Here is a 22392-nt window from a genome sequence, read left to right as displayed (position 1 = left end):
AGCAAATGGTATTATACCAAAAGCTAGAGTAGAATCATTGACTATTTTAATAGTCAAAGGTAGAATGTTAGCGCCGGCTGCTAACTTTTTAAAATTTAAAACTTAATTTCTAAAAACTGAAACCCTAAACTAAAATTATGGCTTTGACATTCCCTAGTTCTCAAAATTATCTTTCTTTCAACCTAAAAATCATGAAAATCCGTCAAGTGGTTGATTCAGAATCGTGAAATAAAAAAAACCTGTCACGTTTTAATATACAGTTTGTAAATTAAGTATTAAAACAAATATGTATTTTTAAAACCAAAATATATAGAAATATTCTGTTTGTGGCAATAATTGTTAACAAAGGTTCCGCAATTTTTCACATCAAAAATATGTTTAACCGCCCTAACAGGGTAGTGGGTAGCGGGTAACTCATTTTTTCCAAATAGCAACCCCTATTGAGTGACCCTCATTTTGAAGGATTTGTAAAAAGAAACACAATGAAGCAAACCTGAGGTGGATCTTGAACACCATTCATAGGACTGTTAACTGGTGGCTTTAGGTTCTGTATACTTTTTATCCTTGTTGGTAGCATATTAAACAGTAAGGCAAAAAATACTCTGCCCGTAAGAAGCATTGGGTATCGGTGTTCAAGTTTTGGTTTTTTAGCGAATTTCCCCTATAGGGAATATTAGCGAATTTCCCCTAGGGAATAAGCTATTACCGTAGTACTCATAGTAAGACCTGGACCCGGGACCGATTTACTTTTTTGTTTTGAGGTCCCTAGAGAATAAAAACGCCATCCGTTCAAATTCATATATATATATTTACTAGCAGAGTACCCGTCCTTCGTACGGGGTTGGAATATAAGTATAAAATACTTATTGCAGTTATACTCAAGCTATGCGTTTGCAATAAGGGAGGACACAGTTTGATAAAATTTGCTTTTTTAAATTTACAGTATTCTATAGTATTACACATCTACTATAGCCATAATGTTCTACCACTTCACCTAAACAATAGAGAAAAATAAATTATCAACAATTCGCAAAATATTACAAATTATTCATGAAATGAAAAACATAAACATAACTGTAAACAATCCTACTTTGACAGTTCTCATTGCGAATCACAGTTTTTTGTTGCTGCTTAGTTCAAATTAGCTGTTTTCATAAATGCAAAAAAATATAGTGCTGCACCCTGTTGGTAAACCTTATAACTTTTTAATGCTTTTCCATATCATAGAACCAACTTTTTTAGTTGAAACAGCTGACTAAATTCTTTAATTCCTAAATATGAATACTCATAAGGTTAACATGGGAAATTACAGAGCCACTGGGGCGGAGCCCGAAAGGATTTTTGAGATAAGAATATGCCTATATGTTAATCGGGAATGTAAGCTATCATCATGCCAAATTTCAGCCCAATCCGTCCAGTGGTTTATGCGTGATTGAACTTCAAACAAACAAACAAACAAACAAACACACAAACTTTCACATTTATAATATTAGTAAGATATATGTGTCCGTTAGCGCGATAACTCGAGCAAAAATCATCCGATTTTGATGAAATTTGGTACAAACGTGTAAACCTACGTTTATTCGAACGAGTTGGTGAACCAGCATGATCGGACTATAGGAACAGGGGTTTTATGGGGCAAAAATTAGTTTTTCCCATTTTTGACCCAAAAAACATAAAATTTAGCATTTTTTTCCACACCATTTTGTAGAGCTTAAAAAAACAAATAATTTAGTATATTGAAGCGTTATTATGCGCCTAATGGTTACGGAGAAAATTCCAAAAAACTGTAAATTTAAAATTCCTATGTTATTCTTATGGAGAATAAGTAAACTGTTGTAGTTTGCTTGTTTATGATCATATTTTGATCAAATTTGGAAAATGCATTCATTTCATACTAAACTATTAACATTTTACAAAAAACACCTTTTTACCCTCCCTGTTACAGCAAACCTAAGTACTTGTTAAACTAATGCTAATTTAAATCCTACTAATATTATAAATGAGAAAGTTTGGATGTATGGATGTATGGATGTATGGATGTATGTTTGTGACAAGTGAACGCGAAAAATACTGGTCGGATTGGGTTGAAATTTGGCATGATGATAGCTCACATTCCCGATTAACATATAGGCATATCCTTATTTCAAAAATCCTTTCGGGCTCCACCCCAGTGGCTCTGGAGTTTCCCATGTTTACCTTATGAGAAATGGAATTATTGAATCTTAACAGCTGTTTCAATTATACAAGTTGGTTCTGTTCTATGATGTTCAATAGCATTGAAGTTACAAGGATTACCAACAGGGTGCAGCACTATTATTTCTTTTACATTTATGACAACAGCTAATTTGCAACCAAAAGGTGAGTGAGCGTAGCGAACGAACTTCAACCTGGAGGCGAGTTAGCGTAGCGAACGAGCTAACCTGAAAGCAAGTGAGCGCAGCGAACGAGCTCCAACCTAAAGGTGAGTGAGCGTAGCGAAAAAACTTCAACCAGGACGTGATTGAGCCATGCGAACGAGATAATCTTGAAAATTAAGAAGTTAAACGGGGCAAAGCCCGCGGGTTACAGCTAGTAGGGAATAAATGTGATATTTTTAAGGAGACATTTGAGTGTAAATCCAATCAGGCAAATGGAAATTCGCTTAGTCTGCAGGTTTTGCTGTGGCGGTGGTATTTCTTTTTATTTATACACACTGTTTCAATGGTGAAGATTCCTTTTAAAGCAAGTATTTTACTTATAAGCCTACATATTATATTAAGGATAATCATTGTATGATCTCTTCCAAAGCGTAATTACCTAGGCCTAAAACATATCCTACCACTGCATGGAAATGATCAGCTATAAACAGTACACAAAATAGCTCATTTCAGCTCTAGAGCGGAAATGATCAGCTGATTTCACAGTTGGCGTTTCTACACTAATCACAGCCGTGAATCAAGTACGTTAACAACCGGTTAACAAAGCAAATAATATAACCTAAATGACATTTTATATACAGCTAAAATTTAATCTGTGTGCTATGATAAATTAATTATGGTGGTATGAAAAATCTTGTGTGTATTACGAGCACAAACAGTCATTGCCGCTCTCGAAATGTGTGGCCACACTCAGCTAAAGCTTTGTGCGGCATCTACACTTTTCGAGCGGTCACATCTTTTGATGGCTCATCTATAGATGACAATAGTTAGACATCTCTACCAAGCTTCTACGTCCAGCCTTTCTCACAAATTAGTTACCACAAATAAACATGTAGCGTATTATTAAAAGGTAGATAATTTAGCCTGCCTCATTTGATCAAGTCTGCAGCATTTCTAAAGAAAATAATATTACTAGTTTTTAAGTAACAAACCTGTTTATAAGGTAAATTATTAAATTCCGTTGACTCTTGTACAGTTATTAATATTTTTGTTTTGTTATACCTAATGTTATTGACACGTTTCATATACCTATTGTTTGTACCAGAGCATATTTTAAGGGATTTCCACTGGGCGACAGGGGCGCCGGACCTACCGGGGGGTCTGGGGGTACGGATACCCCCCTTCAAAAAGGGGGTTCCGGGGGTTATCTCTCGGAAATTTATGAATAAATTAAAGTGAAAATCATACATTTCTATGTATCTTTTAATGAATTTTTCGATTATTTTGTTTTTAAATAGTCCTTATAATCTCACTTAATTACGTATTCTAGAACGTTGTGACAGGGCAAGAATCCTTTACAACCTCTTGGGCCAAAATCATAGCTCAATACTCTAAAATATTTACAAAATGTTATTTTTTTAAATACTTTGTAAATTCTGATAGATTTAAAATGTGAATCATTAAAAAAAATATTCCGGCACCGCCCATAGCTACTGGGCGACAAAATCTCAGCACTGGGTGACACTTGTATTACCCAGTTAACATGCTATTTTATGCCCTGGTTTGTACAAAATGGATAAAGGATACTTTGATTGATTCTTTTTAGCTCTTTCATTATCGATACTGGTACATAGAAATAGTAGGAAGGGGTGAGGGTCACATATACCAAACACAATCAATCAGTGGTAGTGTCTTTGGCTGATCACTGGCTTACTTTAATGTCTTGACCAGCAGGTCTATGATGACAGGCAAAGGTAAAAAACCCCAATGCAATTGAACTTTCACAATGCATTAGTTCATTCACATTCAATTCAAGTAAACTAAACAGTAGCCTATATTAGCTGTCCTTCACTCCGAACTGCCACATTTGGATTGTCCCATTATCAGCTGCTGATATTACTAGGTTGTCAAGTTGCGGCCACAGATGACTCGTCACCTCAGTCTGTGATGAATAACTTTCCACATGTTTATGACCGTCATGAGTAAACAATAGTTTGGGATCTTCCTTTTCCAACTGGTAAACATACACATTTCCGTTGAAGCCACCGACCGAAACACAGTCTTTGTTGCCAGGTTTGAATCTAATCTGAGGCGTAGCATTGTCAGTCTTCACACCTAACTTAGTGTCTCTATAAACTGGAAACTCTACATTCCTAGTATCATACACCATTAATGTCCCATCACTTGAAACTTTTGCGTAACAAATATTGTTACATGAGTTTGTTATTCCCTTTGAGCACTCGAATAGAGAGGCAAAACTCCAATAGTTTGAATCTTTGGAAGAGGCTGAAACAAAGATCAGATAATATTACACAATAGAATGTTGTATTCCATCTAAAAGTGAATCATATAGTTTGAAAGTAAGCTGTTTGGAAACATCCTAGCACAAATGGCAATTTACAAATTTCAAATCTTTTAGACAAAAGAAAATCAAGATTACGTTTACAAAAGATCTTGAACAATATTTGTCCCACAACAATTAGTACTTAAACCTTCAGTGTTGGCGAGGAAAGATACTTACTTACTTACTTGATACTTGTACTTTGATACCGAGTATTACATAAACCTTCAGTGTTGGCGAGGAAAGATAGACCACAAAACAAAATCTTTGGTACTTTGCAGGCCAACTCAGTTGATGTCTTTGTGAAACAACTGACTTAGGGGCCTGCTCTACCTCAGCTCGGAAATCTCAGCTCGGGATTCAGTAGCCATTTTGCGCCATCGAACAGCGACGCGAGAAGCGCTTGCAGACGTTCACAGCAACTGCCTTTGTAAACTACCCATACATGCTAATAAAACACAAAGATTGGGGTTTTACAGAACAAAGAACAATCTACCCCCCCCCCCCCTTTGACCCAGGCTTTAGAATTTTAAAGTAACGATTCTATAATAAGTTAAAGCAGTTTAAAATTGTCGTTTTTTTACTATATTCAAAAGAAGATCTTCAGTCTTGATGGTACAATAATAAACATTTTGCAGCCATAATATTTTAGATCATTTAATTCGCTTCAAAATGACGTTCTAATTTTGATTCTACGTGAAATGTAGCCTTCGGAAACACTGTGTCCCCAGACCCTTGCGTTTACACGAAACGGCAGGGGTAGAGCGCACCCTTAAGATCGCTAGTGAGCAGGACCGGGTTTAGGGTGAGTATTACACTGGGATGCAAACAGCCTTATAAAACATACTAGCAGCCTGTGTCACTTCCTCACTACAAAATCCGTGGTATATTTGATGAATAGTTGATAAGACTGAAAATTATTATTTCTCATTCACTATTATTTATTTTCATTGCGTGCGCGATCTCTTTGAGTCATCTTGGTAAAATTACAAAAGCTAATGAAACATACTATGAAAACATGAAATCTCTTCTTTACATTTTAAACAAATAACGATACAATATATTTTCTTGAATTCCCTAAAACATCAATAAAACCACAAAATCCTATCACAAAACTAAATCCAACGTAAGTTATTTCCTTCATTACATTTTATACAAATAACATTACAATATTCAACTTGAATTCACTGAAACATAACCAACTACACAGATAACCCCATTTTTGTATGGATGTAAACAAAATTGTATCATGGCCATCTGTTTTGATGTAAACAAATGTAAATTTGAAACAGTTCAGCACGATATATCATCCAAACCCGCAAAGGCACATCTAGAGGATAAGAGCTTTAAATTGATACCCAATATACCTATAAAAATAAATATTTAGGGGTCAATTTGCTGTACACAAAAGTCCAATGAATTCTTTTAATAATATAGATTCTTGAAATTTGGCTCGATGGAATATATAGGCTAGCTTGATCAGCCTATAAACTAAGTTAGGTCTGGTAGTTTGATCAATACACACTATAAGCACAGAGTGGCATTGTTAAATGCGTTTAAACACAATGTCTACCAGCAGCCACACTCCTCTGTATGAAGTGCTTTAATCCACTGGTAGTAAATGTGTTAACAAGTTGTCTAAAGCCACCACAATTCTATATATGAACCTAGACAAATGGAATCAAATATAGACAGACAGCAGTGCTGTGGTTAGCTTAAGTTCTGGCGTGCACTACTTGGAGCGCCTTGTAGTTAACTACGTAACTACACAGCACTCCTAGCGGTGGGCGCCAGAACTAATGCTTACCGCAGCACAGCTGTAGGTCTATATTTAATTATATTTGTCTAAGGTATGAAGTACCTTGTATCACCTGGTAGTGAATGTGTAAAACACGTTGTACCAGCCACCACACTCCTCTAAATGAAGTACCTTTAATGTGTTAATATTATATTTCTTACCTAGGCCCGTGGCACGAACACTATTTTTCACCACACTATACATGATTGAGAACATTTATGAAATGTATACTAATAGCATAGACAAAAAGAATTAAATATAGACTGTCAGCCGTGCTGCGGTTACCATGGTTACCATAAGTTCGGGCGCACACCGCTGTAGTTTACGTAGCGCGTACGCTGTATCTACCGTGGCGATCCCAGCGGTGTGCGCAAGAACCTATGGTAACCGCAGCACAGCTGACGGTCTATATTTAATTCTTTTTGTCTATGCTAATAGTCAACACAAGTAAAACTTTAAGGTTATGTGAAGAAATATTCAAAGAAATCAGCAGAAATAATAATAAATAGTTGCTATACTAGGCAGCGGAATGAAACAAGTCTATTGCAATGCACTGATTGTGTGTTCAATATACATTAATGTTTTAAGTAAATAAGAGAACAGCTGATTTTCGGCCCTAGGGATATAAAACCCTGCTCGGCCTCCAATTGAAGATGACAGCTCGTATGGACAGCAAAACGTAGCTTTCAGCCTCCAATTAACGTTTGTAAAACAGCTTAAAAACATCATAGTGTGGTGAAAAGATTGTTGTAATTAATTATGCTATTAACGAGCAAGTGAGGAACCACCCATGGCCAGGAATTGAGTTCTTCCTCATGTTTTACCAAAGTTTTAAAATATATAGGTATAAAGGTCAGTTTTCCAATTATTTTTCCAAACAAACTTGTCCAAGATATTTCAGAAATTAAAGACAACGAAAAATTAAATGGCAGCAACAAAAGTTGAGTTTATTATCTTCACACACATAAATTAAAACACAATCAGTTTTAAAACCAACCCTGAGAACGTCATATGGGTCATTAAACCTAGATGTTCGTGGAATAGCTCACTTTCCGGTAAGTTTTGTTCAAGGAAAGGCTCTAGGCCAGGATTTTGAATTGTAGAAAAAGGAGGATAGCAGCTAGCTTACCTTGAAAGTGTAGGTAGGCCATCATAGAACATGTAGAAAAACACTGTGCACACAATATTTCGTCCCCTGAAGGACTTTTTCAAGTGTAGAGGAAGAGTTCACAAATTACAAAATGGCTGCTGTCATGGCTGTTGTCCAATATCACTTTCCAGTAAGATATTTGTAACAATAAGACAACAGTATGAGATACTCACAGAGGTGGGATGTATCCAAACACCATCGTCCCGGAGACACTCTATGATCAGCTATGAAAACATCTCCAGTCCTCTGACCACCAAAAGCTGCTACATGAGGACCCAGGAACATTGGCACAGTCTTCTCATCATTCCCATCCGAGGTGTGTTGGTCTAGCTTTAAAGATTGGACTGGCTTCTCTGTCTTTAGGTCAAATAGATACATTTTATCGGTTCTCTTCTTGGCCAACCACACTAGAGAATCATTTGTGGCAATCATCGGACACTCCAAGGGACAATCAATGTTGAGGGATTCTTTTTTTATTTCATCTGCAAAATGATGTTGTCCTCAATAAAATGTTGTCTAATCCATTTATCTAATGAACATTACATATGTGCTAGACTTTGATCATGTTTTGGGTAGAGGAGCAAATACAGATGTTGTCCAAAATCTATCTATATATTTAACTAGCTGTGTACCCGTTCTACGCACGGGGATCTTATAATATTCAGTTGAAACCTTCTTATATAACGAACAGCAGTTGGTTTGCATATTTTAAGATATGCTGGCCAAACTATTATACATAGCTTCATTTTATGTTGTTTTTTGTTGTTCCGGATCGGTATGACAATCAATAAAAGGTTAAATTACCTCTGTGTCTGCCGGTCGATCCTATAACGGTAGGCTTACTTTTATTTTTACTATCTGATCTCGTTTGCATGGCTCAATCACGTCCTGGTTGAAGTTCGTTCGCTACGCTCACTCACCTGTATGTTGGAGCTCGTTCGCTGCGCTCACTTTCCTTCAGGTTAGCTCGTTCGCTACGCTCACTTGCCTTCAGGTTAGCTCGTTCGCTACGCTCACTCGCCTCCAGGTTGCAAATTAACTGTTGTCATAAATGTAAAAGAAATAATAGTGCTAGTGCTGCACCCTGTTGGTAATCCTTGTAACTTTAATGCTATTGAACATCACAGAACAGAACCAACTTGTTTAATTGAAACAGCTGTTAAGATTCAATAATTTCATTTCTCATAAGGTTAACATGGGCTTCCAGAAATTCCACGTCAAAAATCGACAAAAACTTGATTTTCAAGGGTTTACTGTTAAATATCTAACTGTCTCATATTCGATGAAATACGTCTAAAACCATCTCATATATGTATAGTATTTGGAAAATAAGTTTCAGGCGGGACAGTGCTATAGTTATTGAGGAGTAGTTGTAATAAAGTGCGTATTTTAGCGTTACCAAGAGAATGACAGATAGACAGACAGACAGACAGACAGACAGACAGACAGAAATTGAGATAAGGTTTGATTCGGTTTCTCTGACCTATGAAATGTAAAAATAACCAAAAAGTTCATTATTCTAAGCAATGTACAGACAAAACTCTAATTTTATTTATATAGATACACAGTTGTAACACTGTTTTCTCAGTAATTACTGGACCGATCTACAAGATTTATGTCTCAAATTAAAGGGGATAGTGTGTAGATTTGCCGAACTTCCTTAGAATTTACGTTTTTTCGAAGGGCTACGACCTACAGCCCTTTAAAGGTCGAGTCAATACAATTCTTATTGAAGAATATAATACACAGTTTATAAATTATTTGTCAGCTGTTTAATGTTTGTCAGACATTTGTTATTATTTGTATAACCTCACTTTCAGTATGCAATTATTAAACTTGGAGTTTCTATTTGTAAACACACGATTTTGATCAAGGAAAGTGTATTTGTTAACTTATTTTTGAAATGTTTTAGTTTTCCTGCAAAGTGATCTGAAGGGGTGATTGAGTTTAAGTTTGAGTATGGAATGTGAAATAATACACATAGTAGGGAACAGAAACTTATTGTTTTGATCAATATAATTTATTTTGTACGGCCACCAGAATAATCATGGGGAAATCCACTTGCAAGTTGTACATATAATTGCTAATGAGTGGGAAACATACAAACATTTTATAGTAGGTGACGAATCTTACTCAAGATCAGTGTTAGACGTTCAGTGGTACCAAACTTTACCTTCTCGAGATGGCGAGTACGCTGGGATACGTGGAACTACAATATATCAGTGAATATTTTTTTTCAAGTACACAGGGAAGTTGCTTGAGAAACCGTGACTTACCATTCGGTTCTGGCGAAGAAGTATGTGACGACTTGATGTTTAATGGCAATGTTGACTCGGGTCATTATAGCGTTATAAAACTTTATCATTAACCCCAGGGTGTGAAAAGTATAAAAATAAAAAGAAAAGGTAATCATTAACCGGGCGTAGAGAGACATACCGAACGAAAAAAAAATGTAGAGAACCATCAAACTAAAAAGGTAAAGAGCAGTGTTAGTGTTAAATGTGCTCTGGAAGTCCCTACAAAAAAATACCAACTCTTTTGAGTTGGGGTCGTTAGATTGGATTTGTCACTACTTCAAATCTATGAATTTCGAGTCAGAACAGACTAACTGGGACACAAAAATGTTTTAGTTTTCCTGCAAAGTGATCTGAAGGAAAGTGGTAATTGAGTTTAAGTTTGAGTATGGAATGTGAACCATCGAACTAAGTAGGTAAAGAGCAGTGATGGTGTTAAATGTGCTCTGGAAGTCCCTTCTAAAAAATACCAATTTTTTAAATTGGGGTCGTTAGATTGGATTTGTCAGTCCTGCAAATCTATGAATTTTGAGTCAGAACAGACTAACTGGGACACAAATATTTTTTCCTTATGTTGTCACAAGGGGAAGGTAAAATGAACTCCCTATCAACATTGTGAGTTTATGGAAAATCTTATCAACAGTGACTATAAAAAAAGTATTAAGGGTCAAAAGAGACAAAAAACTATTTGAGTAAAATATAATACAAATCTGCATTTGAAATGGCCAGTTCTAAGTCTCACTTGAATCAACATCTTTCTGGTAGTGGTAGTCTACATAGTTTTAAAATCCACGACTCCTTTTCTATCAAATTGGACCGTTAATACCCTCTAACATTGAACAAAGTATGCCCAACTTTATATATACGACGTAAACACAGCTTTTACTCACAGTATGGGTCAAAGATTCGTGAAATGCGACCAACTGCTGATGCGTGATTTACATGTAGGCTAAGTGACTGTCTTTATTCCATAAAACAAATTTAGCCTAATGAAAAAAAAAAAACTACGAATAAAGGAATATACTTGAGCAAATTATCTAAATAGCATAAATAGCTGCTTATTAGGTTATCAGCATTGCCCAGTTTGTATACTATTTATTTTTCAAATGAAACTCAAATTAATATAAAACATTCATTTGGTTAAAATAATATATCGGTTTGATTAACATAAAATAGTTTATACAGGCAAACTATCAGTTCTATTTCATGTAAAAATTAAACAGCCCCTAAATAAAATACAAAGATAAACAGTATTTGTTAATTATTATTTCTTTTTTTGCTGACAATATTCCCGTGGCGGAGCACGGACGGTTAACTAGTACTTATTTAATATGCAAGCAGATTTTTTGTGACAATTACTCCTCTGAAACTACTGAACCGATTGACATGTTTTTTATGTCAGTGGAAAGAGCGTAACGTGAAGTTGTGCAGGAAACTTTTTTTTAGGGAAATAATGAGAGAGCGAGGCCCTGGAGCCCTTTAAAGTTTCGCATTTCTCCATAAGATTAACATTGGAAACAAAAATTGTTATGAAACTTCAGCTGTTGTCAGAAATTAAAAGTGAGAAGAAGAATAATTGTAAACAGTCAATAAGTTTGCTAATCTAACAGTTTGCTACAAACAGTCGCTGACTCGGTTGAAATTCGTTTAAAAGTAACGCCTGTAACACTTAGCAATTGCTTGAATTCGAGCAACTTCAGGATTATCAACTGATAACAAAACATGCTGTTAGTTAAAAAAAATTACCTTCGTTGTTACTGGGCCATTTCAAAAACATGAGTTAATTGAAATTGGATTTATTTTCTGGATTTTTGAGTTTTGGTTAAAACTGCATTTTCAAGTTGAGAGTTTTAAACAACGCTTTTTGATGTATCAACTCTGCAATAAACATATATTAAACAGTAATTATAGAATTCACAATCATTAACTCCTGGTCACTGCCGTAAATATTTTATCAGTAAAGTTCACCTTCGTACTGTACCGGCTCACCCCTTGCTTTCCTGGATATGATCCACACACAGGCAGTTAGTCTATGTGGACGGGCAAATGCAAGGTTAAAAGAGGCCACCAACCTCTTTAAAAAAAAGAACTTATGATACAAACTATTGACATTGTTTGAATACAATCTATAGCCATTTTTAATACCAATAACTTGTTTCCCAATTTTTGTTTGAACAGAGTAAGCTAGAAGTATAGAGGATTATCGGCCTAAATCTTAAATTATCAATAAATTAGGATATAACTTACCAGAATCAGATGGTAAGCCATACAGAGAAATGCCCTCCACATCTACATATGAAACTATTAATTTGCATTCATCAATTGTTTTTATCTGAAACAAACATTCTATTACAATTAACGAGTCGCTCTGCCCGTGCTTCGCTATGGGGTGAGAGTACAGAAATATAGGCTAATGAGTTTTTTTTGTATATGCAATAAGAAACAGTTACACCGCACTTACCTGAGATCATAAAGGCAAAGCTCAATCATACTCAATCATACTGCTTATTTAAATTAAGATCTCTTATGTAAGCTGACGAAAAAGCTGTATAGCAGAATCAAAACCAGATACATTTTTTGTAATATAAACATCGACTATTTGAAGGAAACGAAAGTTTAACTAAGGGTTTGTATTAAACAAACCAAACCAAATGGAACAGCTGACTTGACTTAATATCTAACAAAAAGGTCAATGTTAAAAAGTATAAAGATAGTTTGTACCGTCCCCTTACAAAATTCACAAAGAAGTACGGTAAGATAAAGAAGATACAGGCTTATGGGACAACAGTGCGCTTATTTATAAGCATGTTGTAGGCTCTCTCATATAATTGACTATTGGATTAATATTCAATGCTTATATCCAATAAATTCCCAATTACACTAAAAACCTTATAGACAACTACCATGAAACATGCGTATCAGCTGATCGGCAATGAAGTAAAAAGAAAACAGGGATACTAACATGTGCTTGTCTTGTCATTATCATTATAATGCGACTAACAGTACTTTTGAGTTGCGTTTAAAAAAACATCCTGTACCATGTTGGCAAGGAGTTTATTACCCGAGATAAACTCCATGAGTCGTATCTTGTGTTTCTTTAGGATCTTTAGATGTTCAACAAAATTAACCTTTTACTTATAATGTAGCCTACAAGACAATCTTTCAAGCAGGTAGAAAGGATTCACTGTTGTACTTTTTGAATATATAACTAGTTAATGTAGGCTACACAAAGTAATTAAGAAGAAACGTTGGATAGTTTCATAAATTGCAATCACCCAATTGACCACAAACAATTTACCCATACACTTTATTACCCATACACTTATTATAGTACTGCAGAAAGCCTGTGATATGAAATATAATGAAATATTAATAAAATGGCATATAAATCAATAACATTTTTACTCAATATAGTACAAATATTAATTGTATGATGTATCTATCTATATAAATAAAATTAGAGTTTTGTCTATACTTTGCTCAGAATTATATACTTTTAGGTTATTTTTACGTTTAATACATTAAAGAAGCAGAAACGAGTCTTATCTCTATTTCTGTCTGTCTGTCTGTCTAACTGTCTTTCCCTTTGTCTGTAACACTCAAGATGGCATTTTACGCAATCTTCTCCGTGAAAACTAGAGTACCTATCAAGATCCAAGTAATTTTAATGTATTCACTGGATTGGCGAGAGTGTCTTTAGTGATTTAAATATAGCCTCACTACTTTGTAAATAAAATTACGAACGTTCAAAAATGCAGTTTTGTGCGATTTTTGTCAAATTTTCGTTCAATTTTTATCACATAATTGTCTATGAAATAACGAACAGCTGTTCGGATCAAGATTATTTTTTCTAGCTGTCAATGATATGTTTACAAATGTTGTTTACAAATACCGCAACCATTTCGAATCACGTTTTGAAAGCAAATCCCAACCAAGTGAGATTAAAAACGTTTTTCTTACATAACGGATTTAATTAATCGCAAGTGCAATAATATAGTCTAATAGTGTAACCGTAAATGAAATTAAATAACTAGACATCGTCTAAATAAGTTTTCTATGATCGTCGCCAATAGCTTACAAAAAAGGTTTCCACTCATTGACGGCGCTTCAATGGCGGTTGTGTAAAGTGTAAAGTAAAAAATCACAACTGCAGTGGGTGATTGTAACAGAGGTTTAACAGAGGAAGTGTTAAACTCGCTTTTCCAATGTGTCACTTTCTGTTTCTACTCACCGTGTGATGCAATCGCTGGACCATACAGCCAATAGGCCCATAGCTCATATCTTGGGTACGTAAGCCTACATATTTATTCATAACAACCTTTTTGATGACGATCCTTGATACCGGTACTTTTCCATAGAATACATGGCCTACCTACTTAAGAAATATAATTACAAATGACCAAAACCCCAACATTGAGTGATTTTCGTCACATTTCCTTCTAATGTTAATAGATATACTAATCATTGTTTAGAGAATGCGTAATCTATTAAATAACAAAAAGTTGTTTGGGTAAGGTTGTTTTTTTTTTCAAACTGACACCAATAAGTTTAAACGCTATAACTTTTTACGAGAAAATCCAAAAGCAAGAGATCAATAACCTCGGGACTAGATATTAATGTATTTAATTGGTCGGATGTAGGCCTACTATAGTTCTTAGGTAGGTTCTTACGTAGGTAATGGTTCTTTTCCTTAGAACCGTTGGTAGTTGCTAGAATCATTTTTACGTAGGTACCAACACATCACTGTAGTTTACAAATTAGTTATCGTTGGTGTTGCACCTTATTTATTAGAGCCGTCCGTATTCAATTTAAGTGATGTCTTAACTCTGTATAAGTTTTGCTTTTTCTGTCTGGATTCCAAATCTTAGCTTACCCGGTATGCTAAGAATACCCCCGCCGCAGCAAACCTGCAGACTAAGCGAATTTCCATTTGACTGATTGGATTTACACTGAAATGTCTACTTAAAAATATAACATTTATCCCCGATTTAAATAGAATTAGTTTTAACAAGTACTTAGGTTTGCTGCATCAGGGAGGGTAAAACTGTTTTTTTTTGTAAAATGTTAATAGTTAGTAAGAAATAAAAACATTTTCCAAATTTGATCAAAATATGTTCATAAACAAGCAAACTACAACAGTTTACTTATTCTCCATAAGAATAACATGGGAATTTTAAATTTACAATTTTTGGAATTTTCTCCGTAACCATTAGGTGCATAATAGCGCTTCAATATACTAAATTATTTGTTTTTTTAAGCTCTACAAAATGGTTTGGAAATAAATTGCTAAATTTTATGTTTTTTGGATCAAAAATGGGAAAAACCTAATTTTACCCCATAAAACCCCCCGTAAACCCCCGTTCCCTTGGTCCGATCATGCTGGATCGCGAACTCGTTCGAATAAACGTAGGTTTACACGTTTGTACCAAATTTCATCAAAATCGGATCATTTTTGCTCGAGTTATCGTGCTAACGGACACATATATATATATATAAATATATATATATATATGAATTTGAACGGATGGTGTTTTTGGCCTCTAGGGACCACAAAACGAAAAAAAAAATCGGTCCCACGTCCAGGTCTTACCATGAGTACTACGGTAATAGCTTATTCCCTATATGGGAAATTCGCTAAAATGATAACCTATTTGAGTAAAACATTTGTTGGGCAAACCATCATGAATTGTTTACGCCTTTATATTGTTTATGTATCAATAGTTCGTGGCCTTTTTTGGATTGTTGTGTGTATGTCTGTTGGTAACGCATTAATGTCCTTATTTCTCAGTGTTTCACGGAATGGACAAGAGCACCTTTGTTACTGAAAATGTCAACCGGAATAAAGTGTTAAATGGTGAGGTTGAGGTAGTACTTTAAATACGTTTAAGTTAACCGATGTGGAAAGTAACTTTCAATTATAGGCCTACTTTAGAGCTACGCTTCATGGATCTATAAAACATTTTTTAGTTTAATCATTGGACATATGGACCATAACGATCCGGGTGACATTTAATTGCGAAGCATTAATTTTGGCTTGAACTGTCAGATACTGTATTTGCGAAGGTTTATCTATACTATTATAAAAAAGAGGTGGTTGCTGTATGTATGGGAAAAGTAAACGCGAAAAATACTGGTCGGATCGGGCTGAAATTCGGCATGATGATAGCTCACATTCCCGATTAACATATAGGCATATTTTTATCCCAAAAATCCTTTCGGGCTCCGCCCCAGTGGCTCTGGAGTTTCCCATGTTAACCTTATGAGAAATGAAATTATTGAATCTTAACAGCTGTTTCAATTAAACAAGTTGGTTCTGTTCTGTGATGTTCAATAGCATTAAAGTTACAAGGATTACCAACAGGGTGCAGCACTAGCACTATTATTTCTTTTACATTTATGACAACAGCTAATTTGCAACCAAAAGGTGAGTGACCATAGCGAACGAACTTCAACCTGGAGGCGAGTGAGCGTAGCGAACGAGCTAACCTGAAGGCAAGTGAGCGTAGCGAACGAGCTAACCTGAAGGAAAGTGAGCGCAGCGAACGAGCTCCAACCTAAAGGTGAGTGAGCGTAGCGAACGAACTTCAACCAGGACGTGATTGAGCCATGCAAACGAGATCATCTTGAAAATTAAGAAGTTAAACGGGGCAAAGCTTGAGTATAATTGCAATAAGAATTTTATACTTATATTCCAACCCCGTACGAAGGACGGGTACTCTGCTAGTATATAATAGTTTTGCCAGCATATCTGCAAATATGCAAACTAACTGCTGTTCTTAATCCTGATATAAGAAGGTTTCAACTGACTACTATAAGATTCCCGTGCCTAGAACGGGCACACAGCTAGTTGTGAATATTTTATGCTATAGGACCCTCCAAGAAGAGGTATAATAGCTTGAAGTGGGTATGTATGCACATTGACGAAATCTATCCAGTCATACTGGTCAGCGATGGATGTATGGTATAAGTTTGTACCTTGGTATGAGGTTCTTTCACACTGCGGTGCGGTTACAGTTCAGGTTAGCCTTAATAATGACAAAAAAAGGTACCGTAGTCCAACATTTACACAAAGAAAAGTTCAGTAACTTTCTTAGTAATATTTTATAATTTGTAAAAGAATCATATTTATTTACAAAAACATCAATGTAAGTTATGTATGTGTCCTCTTTTATGAAGTCCCTGTGTTTAGAAAAAAATAAATTGTTAGATGGTAGGGCCTGCCTTGTTTTGTTTGTTAATTGTCATTATCAAACTGAACTATACTAATCTAAACAACCGTAAATGCTGTAGCGCACTGCAAAAGAGTGCTAGCTCTCTTCTTGAAAATACCTAACTTACAACAGAAAATCAATATATAAGTTATTGGTCAAATTTAATAATTTAATCAATATTTATATCAAACTAATATTTCATGAGATGACATATCATCAGGTACTAGGAACAGTACCAAGGTCATAACTAGCATAGGTACTGTACCTGATAACACATTTTTTCTGTAAATGTGCCACATTTTATTTTCAAATCGGTATTACTGGTAATCTCATTGTTGGAAGATAAAAGTTTAGATGGAAGTGAGAGCTCAAGAAGTTGGTGTCTTCTAGTGTTTGAACATGATACACAGATGCTGTCTGTTCCGGTAGATTCAACTTGTTGTATTGGTTGCTCCAGTTCAAACATATGTAAATTTTCATATCTGGAAGATACATTTAAAGGAGTAAGCATATTAATTTCACAATCACGAGTTTAAACTTAAACACTAAGTCATGTGCATAGTGAATGTTTTAGGCCTAGTAATCTTATACACAGAGAATACGCGTCCGGTAACCGGTTGTGGATTAGGCGTCCGGCAGTGACGTCACCAGGTTGTAGGGGCCCGGAACACCATTACCACAACGATACAATATACAGCCATCGGTTTCGTGGTGTAGTGGATAGAGTGCTCGACTGATACTGTATTTAAGAGGTCCATGGTTCGAATTCCATCGGTAATTTTATCTTTTCGTCAAAGATTTTGCTTTGAATTTGTTCTTGACTGTACATCTTTTGTTAGAATTTTTGGCATTTATAATTTTATTTTATGAACAGAATTTAACCTTCATTCGATTTTTTCACTATCAGTAAGTTTGGTTGGTTAGGTTAGGTTATGACAGTAGGTAACTGCCGGATGCCTAATCCACGTCCCCGGTATATTACTTATATTATACACGTATATATAGGCCTACACGTATTTATACATGTATATACCTATATTAAACGTATATTAGCACATACCTGTCACACAAGATCAAACCTACACAAATGGTGTTTGTGTGTCATTACCTGTCACACAAGATTTGATGGATTGGCGAAATCACCAACTAGGCCTAATATTTGTTTGCAGTATGAATAATGGTACCTATAGGTACATTATTTGGATTAAAGATAAGGTAAAACAACTATAAAGTAATTTCCACACTATAATGATGATAAATAATAAGTTAACGTCCTGAATTCTAAAACGACTGTCGTTTTGTCTGAAAAAGTCAAATAAACAAAAAATATTGGATAAACGACCGAAATTTTTCTACTATCAAATTCCCTACATTGAGGTCAGGCCTATTAAATTGTAAAGCATTTCACCCTGAATGTGATTTTTATATTTTGACAATTTATGCCTTATAAAAGCTGAAAATATGTACAGTGCTAGGCTTAAATAGGTCTACAGTAAACAGTACCTTGAAATTGAATCATAGAACCAGTCTTCATCAGTTATCTCCATTTTAGTCAAATGAAAATATGGAGTGGGGTTTTAGTAGCCTTCAAACTATTTCCTAATCATAAGTTTTTTCATACATCTTATAAAAACAAAAATGTACTTTCTGGTTTTAGCCTATGTATTTTAAGTTTATTATAAATTTCACCTAACCTAGAATAATAGAATAACCAAACCATCAATACAGTGTCTTTATAATAACAAAAAAATCAACTTCTTCTTCTTTTTAAGCTGATGGCTAGGCTGTGGCTTTTAAAAATTCATGCAGCCTCGAGGTACCCTAAATGTAGTTGCTTCCGGTGTGTCAATGGTTAATCCAATTCAATTCAATTCAATTCATTTATTTCCACGGTAACACCATTTTTACAAGAGGTACAGTAAGTAGTAGCTATCAAACTCAAATTTAACAACAAATAAAGGCTATTCTGAATAAATTACAATAACAAGAACAAGAAAAACATATCAACAATGAAGATGGAAACCATGATAAATTTTTTAAAACAATAACAAAACAAGACTTAACAAAACAATAAATACACGGTTTGGAATCCTCTAAGCAAGACTTAACATGGCAAAAACAGATATAAATACTAAAGTGACAAAAATAAATAGCTGATCGAAGGTTGAGCACAGTGCCGTTAACATGATGTAGGCATTAACTACAAATTATTTACAGAGAAGAGGCGACACAGATTGGAGCGGAAAGCAGCCACGCTGGAACGGTGAAAATCCAACACTGCGCCGACCTCGTTGCCGACCCACAAAAGGCGAGGGATAGTGCTTCGCTGTAAATATACAGTATTGTAGTGCCTCCGCTCAAACGTATCCTTGGATCTTGTGCGGACAGGAACGTGGAATGGTATTCCTCCCAAAAGCTCAGGGCAGTCGATATTTCCACTTACAATCTTCATGAGAAACAGAGCGTCCGAAATTTTCCTCCGATCTTCCAAGCAGCATAGATTAAACTGAGATCTGATGAGATTCACGGGAGCATCAAGGTAGCGATATCCCATTCTGCAGCCAAGGACCCTAATGATCTAAATCTGTTATTTTATCAGTTTAATGATTAATGTATTACAGTTTAATACTCTAATACTACAAAAACAATACATGGATGGATACAAAAATGTACTAAAAGCAATGTTGCCTCAAAAAGTTATACTGTAAGAACGAAAGATAAAAACATACTCCCTAAGTATATTTTTTTCATCCTTATCGAACAGCTGAAGCCAATGTTATTGTTAGTTCTGACTGGTGCACTGCGAAACGGCACACGGAAGATTTCTCAGGTACCGTTTGACGTCACTAACTGCTGACGTCACTTTGAGGGAACACCAATACCGCAACGATACGGTGTTGAGACATCGGCCTCGGTGGTGTAGTGGGTAGCGTGGCGGGCTGATAATCCGAATCAACAGGGTTCGAATCCCTCTGGTAGCACTAACTTTTTGTCAACAATTTTTTTCATATCAGCAAGTTTGGTTGGTTTGGTTAGGTTATGACAGTTTAATTTTATAATTAAAAAATTATAAAGTTGAATTTTAGGCATTTATAATTTTATTTTTTGAACAAAACTATTTTTTAGATGAGTAAACCTTCATTTGATTTTTCCATTATCAGCACGTTTGGTTAGTTTGGTTATGTTATGACAGTTTAATTTAATAATAGAAAAATTATAAAATTGTCTGTTTCTGACGCGTCTGTTCAGACGCAGCAGTTAGTGACGTCAGTAGTTAGTGACGTCAAACGGCACCTGAGAAATCTTCCGTGTGCCCCACCGGGTGCACTGTAGAAGTCGTGTTTTGTTGACAATTTGTTTCTTGTTTTTTTTAGTAATTAAAAACTTGATTTAACCTAAACAAATGATCTAATCATAAACAATAACTCGTCCTCTAGTTATATAGCCAAATATTAAAGCACATATCAATAAAATAAACCCTAAAATAATAGAAACACAATTTTGTCAACACTAGCGATCAGTTATTCAGTGTCACCGGACATGAACTAGACACGAAAAACGAGCTTTCTGCTTAGCATTATATAAAGGGCGGGAAAGTGTTGTGTTTCTAATTAGGACGGACTAGTCTCTTTCTAACCAGTGTACGGTAAAATAATATAATATAATTGATTGTCATAGACATATTTGATTAGCATTGACTAAATAAATTAATGTCAAAACTAGTTAGTAAAATCATTTGTTCCAACAAAAGTTTCGTAGAAAAAAATAATGAGTCACCAATAAGGTGCCACCCCGGCAACCGTGAAAAACCCATGACGGTGGGTTAATAGTCATATACCACGGGGGTTTTTTGTGGCAGGTTTTCATGTCATGTACGTACCCGACAAACCGCCACCAAATTTTTAGTGGCGGGATTTAGATTAAAATTGAGTATGTTATATACTCCATCTGAACAAGATGGTATAACCCCCATTGCTGAAAATACGGTTGAAAAGCTTTATTGTAGCCTTTGTGATTTTTCCCATAAAATCTAATTCACCGAATAAATACAACAAGATAAGTGACAATCAAGCAATATAGATATAGAAATTAATCTACAAGCAAATCAAGACATAAAAATAAATTTTACTTGATTTAAACATTCATCGTGGCTAAGATGTTAGTTTGTGGACTTAAACTACTCTAAGTGTGTGTGTGTGTGTTTGTGTGTGGAAAAGCCCATGGACTAAAATTAAAATACTTAGGCTGTACAGGACTTGACTTGACGACAATGAATTTCCAATATGGTTAAGTTGTTTTAGCGTCGAGAGAGGTCCATTACTTATGGTTACAAAATGATGCCATCTGTCGATCTGATTTAACAAATTTTAAACAAAAAAAACCAATGTTATTTCTGTAGAGGAGAGGAACTTACAATGTCTAAGATTTAGCCATACCATGTAGCAAATGTATAGCAGGTAGCAGGGCTATGCAGGTTGAAAAACTATAGAAGTGAATATTAATATTTTTTGGCTCAATTCCTGTTGAACGAGAAGAAGAAGAAGAGACGAACATATTTCCCGCGCTCCCACATAAAAACAGCTGACCCCCCTCCCAATTCTCAACAACCCCGCCCGAACCCACTCCCACTCCACTCCACAGCCGTCCAGCCAGAGCCGGTGTTTTGTTTGGTTGGTTGGTAAAAAGTGAGCGAGTGTGTGTCGTTGTGATACTGTGATAGTGATAGTGTCTAGTGCTAGTGAGTGGCAGTGGCAGTCGGTTTTTCAGTGCCGCGTCGAGTGGTTGTCCCTTTCCTACACACCACCTACTATCATACACACGTGGCTGCATTACAGGTTAGATAAAAACTATATTCCTGTTTCATATTATGAATAATATTTTCAAATGTAAATTCTCAACGGTGGGTATTTTTTGTGAATTTACAGGCAAAATCATGATAATTTTGATTTTAAAATTTACTTGTCTTTCGTTACTGTACAATCAATTAATTTAGTCAATGAAAATGCAAATCTCTTCCAAAATGCACTGTATCCAATTTGTAGACTTTTTGATTATAATTCAATTGTACGCCATAATGCCATATGTATCTGTATCGTCGCGCAGCACTTGGGTACTTCACTTAGCCTACAGCCACCTGTTTTACTTATCAATCACACTTATTTTCCTAATTTGTTTCTTACTTTGGACAAGTTATTTGTTAACAAATGGTTAAATGTTATAACTACCTATTAGTTTAAT

General features: G+C 35.3%; 2 protein-coding genes across 3 annotated transcripts in view; one reads left to right on the top strand and one right to left on the bottom strand.

Annotated features, from left to right (window-relative positions):
• Window positions 1-3922: 3922 nt before the first annotated feature.
• LOC128990242 (WD repeat-containing protein 73-like) lies at window positions 3923-21626 on the bottom strand. 2 transcript variants are annotated; one of them, XM_054412549.1, is made up of 5 exons: window positions 21591-21626; window positions 17420-17636; window positions 12191-12275; window positions 7823-8131; window positions 3923-4646 (listed from the first exon to the last, which is right to left on the bottom strand). In XM_054412549.1, the coding sequence occupies exons 2-5, from the start codon at window positions 17618-17620 to the stop codon at window positions 4198-4200; spliced, it is 1044 nt and encodes a 347-aa protein (XP_054268524.1). In that variant the 5' UTR covers window positions 17621-17636; window positions 21591-21626; the 3' UTR covers window positions 3923-4197. The 2 variants fall into 2 exon arrangements, with proteins under 2 accessions (XP_054268524.1, XP_054268523.1); XM_054412548.1 differs by lacking the exon at window positions 21591-21626 and adding an exon at window positions 18658-18792.
• Window positions 21627-21870: 244 nt separating this feature from the next.
• LOC128990504 (sialin-like) overlaps window positions 21871-22392 on the top strand; it is a 61272-nt gene continuing 60750 nt past the window's right edge. Inside the window, exon 1 of the mRNA XM_054412878.1 lies at window positions 21871-21989. The gene's annotated coding sequence lies outside the window, so the exon portion shown is untranslated. The remainder of the gene's footprint in view (window positions 21990-22392) is intronic.

This window comes from Macrosteles quadrilineatus, unplaced genomic scaffold (assembly GCF_028750875.1).
Source record: "Macrosteles quadrilineatus isolate MER2022 unplaced genomic scaffold, UCM_ALF_1.0 Scaffold_3__2_contigs__length_128488019, whole genome shotgun sequence".
NCBI classification, from domain to species: Eukaryota; Metazoa; Arthropoda; class Insecta; order Hemiptera; family Cicadellidae; genus Macrosteles; species Macrosteles quadrilineatus.
Note: the sequence above shows the minus strand (reverse complement) of the source record. Positions and strands in the feature narration are given on the sequence as shown.

Excerpts from the sequence above, each read along its gene's own strand:
- LOC128990242 (XM_054412548.1), bottom strand. The coding sequence starts at position 18,701 with ATGGAGATAACTGATGAAGACTGGTTCTATGATTCAATTTCAAG. Across the intron at positions 12,276-17,419 it reads CAGAAAAAATGTGTTATCAG|ATAAAAACAATTGATGAATG; the intron begins GTACAGTACCTA and ends TGTTTGTTTCAG. Across the intron at positions 4,647-7,822 it reads TTTGGATACATCCCACCTCT|CCTCTTCCAAAGATTCAAAC; the intron begins GTGAGTATCTCA and ends TCTTTGTTTCAG.